The sequence below is a fragment of the Arachis hypogaea genome, chromosome 18 (assembly GCF_003086295.3).
Source record: "Arachis hypogaea cultivar Tifrunner chromosome 18, arahy.Tifrunner.gnm2.J5K5, whole genome shotgun sequence".
Classification (NCBI taxonomy): Eukaryota; Viridiplantae; Streptophyta; class Magnoliopsida; order Fabales; family Fabaceae; genus Arachis; species Arachis hypogaea.
This window is the reverse complement of record NC_092053.1, coordinates 9,888,661-9,895,165: the sequence shown is the minus strand read 5'-3', so window position 1 is coordinate 9,895,165 and position 6,505 is coordinate 9,888,661. Positions and strand designations below refer to the sequence as shown.

General features: G+C 39.7%; 1 protein-coding gene across 1 annotated transcript; it reads right to left on the bottom strand.

Moving 5' to 3' along the window:
* Positions 1–1,042, bottom strand: LOC112769540 (uncharacterized). Its single transcript, XM_025814049.1, has 2 exons — positions 171–1,042; positions 1–73 (listed from the first exon to the last, which is right to left on the bottom strand). The coding sequence occupies exons 1-2, from the start codon at positions 1,040–1,042 to the stop codon at positions 1–3; spliced, it is 945 nt and encodes a 314-aa protein (XP_025669834.1).
* Between the last annotated feature and the right edge of the window lie 5,463 nt (positions 1,043–6,505).

The following is a 6,505-nucleotide window of genomic DNA, read 5'->3' as shown; positions in this document are numbered from 1 at the left end:
TCATGGACGAGGCCGTGCCCGACGTGGCATATGCACAGCATGACCACGCATGTCGGCATGGATAATGAAGTGCCTGGAAATAACCACAATCACATGTCTGGTCCTTGAGGGATACTCTGTATGAGCCAAGTGAAAAGCTCCCTGTCGGAGTGGTCTCAGCCACCGTAAACTTTGAGTTGTCCCTGTCGTACTGCATCACAGTGAAGCACCTTGAGGCCTTCAGGTTGGCCTCGATCGCCTTAAGCTGATGCTGACTGAACTGCTGCCCAGTGCCTAACTGTGCCTCGGGCGCTTTTCCCTTACGAACGAATAGCTCGGCCAACCGCCCATATGTGGCTTTCACCAATGCACACACCGGAAGGTTCCTAACACCCTTTAGGATCGAGTTCACACACTCAGATATGTTTGTAGTCATGTGCCCAAATCTACGGCCTTCATCCCGATGTTGAGTCCAATGTGCATACTCAATTCGATTAGCCCAATCGCACATCGTAGGATTAAACGTTCTCAGGATGTCAAACCAGTATTGAAATTCGACCTCTGTCTTTGCATATGCAGCATTCACTAACAGCCTCCTTGCATCCTTCCCCTTGAAAGTCAGGGCAAAATTAGCCGCCACGTGACGGATGCAGAACGCCCTATATGCAGTAGGCGGAAGCCATCCCCCATCAGGAGCCTCCAACGCAGCCTTTATCCCATTGTGCCTATCTGATATGACAAGTATACCCGGTTGAGGCGTCACATGAGCTCGAAGGTGGGATAGAAAGAATGACCACGACTCCGCATTTTCACCTTCCACAAGTGCAAAAGCAATAGGGATGATGTTGGAGTTGCCATCCTGTGCAATCGCGATAAGCAGTGTACTACCGTATTTTTCGTATAGGTGGGTCCAATCCACACTAACCAACGGCTTGCAATGTCGAAATGCCTCAACACATGGTGGAAATGTCCAAAACAAGTGATGGAAATAAGCTGTAGAATCATCCAATTGCCCACCTACTCGAACAGGACTCGTCCTCAACACAGGTACACTACCCGACATAGTGATTTGCAAGCCCAATAACCATCGTGGCAACTCATTATACGAATCTTCCCAGTCTCCGTAAATTTGTGCCACAACCTTCTGTTTGGCCATCCAAACCCTCCTATACGTCGGTCTAAACCCGAAGTGTGCTTACGGGGCATTCTGCAGTACCTTAATCAACAGGCAATGCACTAGAGCTGGCTAGATGTCTTGTGGAGTGCATATTCCTGTTCGAGCCTCCAGAACTAGATGCCACATCCACCAGTTTCGCCAACAACTCCGGAGTCCTCACCTCAGGAAAATGACGGCGACAATGAAACATCACCTGCAAATCTTCGTCACTGCTAATAATGAATGAATCATACTTTACGTCATCGCGTAACACGAAAATCAGAATTCGATAGAACAACTTCTCCACCCGTTTCACGCCATGCAGTCCTAGTCTCTGGAGTATAGTATTCTTAAACTCAGCGAAACTTGTCGAAGGTTTGAGAAAAACGCTCAGCGGGTCCTTGCCAATGAACTTAATTCCTGATCGCGTTTTCTTCTTAATGGACCCTCTATAGTGCACGAGAGCTACAAAACTCTCATCACTAGCCATTGTGAATCTCACTCTTCTACAAAATTTCGTATAGCAACTCGTTTTTATGTACCTCCTTGGTTTGTAAAATCGAAACATTTAAATTCAATTTACTCTAACGTTGGTTGCATGTGTAAATCGAATTTAATTCATTCAATTTACGTTCATTCATAAATCGAATCTACGTTCATCTCTAAATCGAATTGATTTGATTCGATTTTAATTGAACTTCGTTTATTATCTAATTCGAATCATTTAGATTCGATTTACTATCTGTTTCACTAAATCAAATTTATTTAATTCGATTTATATAGAAACGCGATTTGGGACTTTGACGTTGTAATTTTCGGTTTAAAACATTTAGGACATCTTAAAATGAACGTGGTTTAATCAAGTCATTTGTTCTTATTCTAATTTCTTTATTTTACCTTACAATATTATATTATTTTATCAAATTTTACTTAACAATATTAAGAGGTACGTGTTAGATCTAGCCAACAATAAAGTATGTAGATTGATTGATAGGTATGTTCGATTGGTATCATGTAAAAGCAATATAATGTGCGAAGGGAATACGTTAATTAGGCAATTTATTATAAGTTCAACTTAACACTCAACGTGTAAACATTTAATTTTCCTATTTATTTGGACAAATATGTTCTAACCCATTCACATTATTGGAAGATCAAAAATCAAATAAAAGATGCAACTATTTTTATACGAGTCACGTTATGTATAAAAAATATTAGTGATCTAAATTTTTTCTGAATACTATACTAATTAACTAAATATGCTATCTCCTTTCCTTATAAAAAAATGGGAGAACAAAAATAAAATTCTGATTATATATTAGTGATCTAAATTTTTTCTGTTTATATATTTTGCTAAAGTGAAGTATTATTATGATATTAGAAAACAATATACGGTCCCTTCTTATGCAAATGTATACCCAAAGAATATTAACATAAGCGAGTAAATAATAGTGTCTTCTTAGTAGGGGTGTTCATGGATCCGATCCGATTCGCATATCTGCGGTATTTATCTAAATTCGATCCGAAAATTGTGAAGATCAGATCGAATTGCAGATTTTGTGTTGGTATCCGCATATCCGATCCATATATCCGCGTATCCAGAAAAATAAAGAAATAAATAAATAAATATTCTTTTTATGTTTTATTTCAACTAATAATTATCATATATGTTGTATTATTCTAATTTATTAATCAAGAAAAGTATGTTTAATATTATTTTAAGAGTAAACATATTCAAAAAAATAGAAAAAATGAATTTTATTGATATTTTTTTTAATAAAAATAAGCTTTTAAAAATATTTTTGTGTTTTGTGGATATATCCGATATCCGATCCGATCTGATCCGCAAATATGCGGATCGGATCGGATCCAACTTTAAAATCTGCGGATATTGGATTCGATTCGATAATTTTAGTGCGGATCGAATCGAAATTTTAGCCATATCCAATCCGATCTGATCCGCGTGCAACCGTACTTCTTAGAAGAGCTGAGCTATGTTATCAAAATGTTATATTAAATTCAGCAGGAAGAAATCAACAGATTAAAGCTCATTTTGTATAATTCTGTATAATCAATCATATCCAATAATATTATAAACGACAGGGTTTAGTTTAAGGATGGATGAGGATGAGTCCATGATGCATATATAGGCACTTTCGTTTATTTTTGAGTAAGCGCATTTTTCCTTAAAAAAAAAATAGATACTATTAGGATTATTTGGATCAAGGATAGTTGTAAAAATGATATTCTCGACAAAAATTAAATTAGATTATTGTGTAAAAGAATAAGAAATAGGAATAACAAAAGTTTGTTCCATGCATACTGATAAATTCAACTAAAATTATAAAAAAGAAAATTAAGGCACTTGAAGCAAGAATTGGTTTGATAGATGATGATTTGATATTACTATCTCGGTATCTCCAATTAAAAAAGAAAATTGTTTAAGACTGAAATGAATTATTATACTTTTTTTGAGTACCGCAATGTAATTATCAATGATTAAGAGACTATTTATTAATAAACTCAATTTTTATGGTTAAAATGAATGCCTTTAAAATACTTGTAAAAAAAACGACAAAAATATTTGTGAAATTTAGGTGCCAAGAGTATTTGCAAATTGCAATCTACTAAATTGGAGGTTATCTTCTTTCCTTTGTTCCTCTAAATTAAACATCAAACCTAAACTATTTCAATGATGTGTTTCAAATAAAGAATAGGAATCACACTAGGGATAGCTAGTTGCTGCCAATAATTTTGTTCATATCTGTGCTTAGAATAATCCAGCCTAGATTCGATCTTAGGACGCCTAATTTTTTTTTTTTTTTCACTGGACGCTAGTTCTTAATCTGGCTAACCAAGTGACAACTCGACCCAACGGGTCACCACTATTCATATCTGATTCGAGTTGGAGAGCAATAAGGACAAATATAAAAATTTTAATATAGAGGGTCGAATTTCAAATAAACATTTTAATTATTCTTTTTTATAATAATTTTCATTACATACAAATAATTTAGATATAATATGTACTTTAAAAAATTAAAATATATAATGTGATTACTAAAATATAACTATTTAAATCATTATTAATATTATGTATAATAATATTAAATATGTTAATATTTTAATATTATTAAAAAATAAAAATTTTTAAAAATAGATATAGAAATGAGTATATAAAAATTATTTTGAAAAGTAAAAAAAAAATAGTGTACGATATTAAATTGGTTAAGTACTTATTTGGGTATTGTTACGGATCCGGCCCACGGATCCTACACCCAGAACGACCTCGGAACCCGGCTACTCAGGTCCGAGACGCTCCGCCTATCTAGAAGGCCCGGAATCGGCACATTAGAGTTTCTAACCAACTATCAAATTCAAACGTCTTCCTTATTTTAGCCAATATAAGATAAGATAGTCACCATCACCTATAAATAGAGGATCCAGGTCCTTCCAAGTATTCATTCATTCCTCACACTTTTTACCTCTCAGATCTATTCTGACTTGAGCGTTAGAGTGTCTTTGCAGGTACCACCCCCCATTGCTCCGGTCAAATAATCCGGCATCCGCCTCGACCCGCAAGTTCCCGATCCATCACTCAACCCGTACCAGAGACATCTCGTACATTGGCGCCGTCTGTGGGGACTTGCAACGACGTCGCGGAATGATGGACACCTTCGAGGAGCAATCCCCGAGCCACCATGATAACTCTCGAACGAGAAACCCAACCCCCGAACACCAAGAAGCAACACCCCATTGAAGGATAGCGAACGCTATTCACCAGACTACTTTAGGGCACGACAAAGAAAACAGCCCCGTCATTGTCGAGGCACGACACCCTGAAAACCTGGAGGAAAAGGCAGCTCAAATCATCCAAGACCTCTGCCTCCGAGTACAAGAGCTCGAGGGCCGAGTCGCAACCAAGGGGAAGCACAACATCGAAAACGAAAGTCACGCAACCTCCAGATCAAGGTCTCGCCATGAAACCAGACACGACAAGTCGCCAAAACGGCGATATGCCAAGAGGAACAACCGCAGCGTCTCTCGCGATCACAGACATGACAGAACGCCCGAACGACGACACGGCAAGAGGTACGATCGTAGCACCTCACGCGACCCACCCCGTCAACATGACATGGACAACGACCGACAACACCGAGAGACCAAACGCACAAGAAGCGACCACGTGATAATGAGAGCTACTCCCTTTACTGAAAGGGTCCTGAAAGCCAAACTCCCTAAAGGCTTCGACAAACCCACTGATATGAAATACGACAGAACCAATGATCCCCATGAACACCTAATGGCCTTCGAGGCCAGGATGAACCTGGAAGGAGCCACTAACGCAGTACGATGTAGGGCCTTTCCGGTAACCTTAGCTGGGCCCGCGATTAAATGGTTCAACGCCCTCCCCAACGGGTCCATAACTGGCTTCCACGACATCTCACGAAGGTTCATGGCCCAATTCACCACTAGAATCACAAAAGCTAAACACCCCATAATTTTATTGGGAATCACCCAGAGACAAGACGAGTCCACAAGAAAATACCTCGATCGCTTCAACGACGAGTGTTTAATGGTGGACAGACTCACAGACTCAGTCGCAAGCCTTTGCCTAACTAACGGACTCATGAATGAAGACTTTCGAAAACACCTTACTACCAGACCGGTGTGGACCATGCACGAGATCCAGAGCGTCGCAAAGGAGTACATAAACGACGAGGAAGTAAGCTAAGTTATATCCGACAATAAACGGCAGTACGGCAGCACAAAAAATGGCGGAACGACACCTCGACATAACCCCCCCCCCCACCAAGAGAAAACCAGAAAGAACACCTCAAACCAGCAAACATAAACCGACCCCCCAGAGTCAAAAAATTCTCTAACTACACGCCTCTGACGGCCCCGATTACCGAGATATACCACCAAATAGCAGATCGAGGTATTCTCCCGAAAGCCTGACAACTCAAGAAAAGAACGGGCGGCAACAAGACCCTATACTGCAACTACCACCGAGGACACGGACACACGACACAGGACTTTTTTGACCTAAAGAACGCCCTCGAACAAGCCATTGGAGACGGCAAACTCCCCGAGTTTACCAAAATCATTAGGGAACCAAGATGCAGGGAAAAAGAGAGATCACCAGAAAGAGAAGGACGTAACCTAATGACACAAAGACAAGCCCCCAGGGAAAGCCCTGAAATAGACCCAACCATCATTGTAAACGTCATCACGGGCAAAGACACCCCAGAAAAATCAAAACCAGCGCTAAAGAAGGATCTCAAGGTCCTAGCCATCAGACACCAAAACCCAACCGCCACCACCAATAGAGCAATAACATTTTCCCCCGAGGATTGCCACCACGGC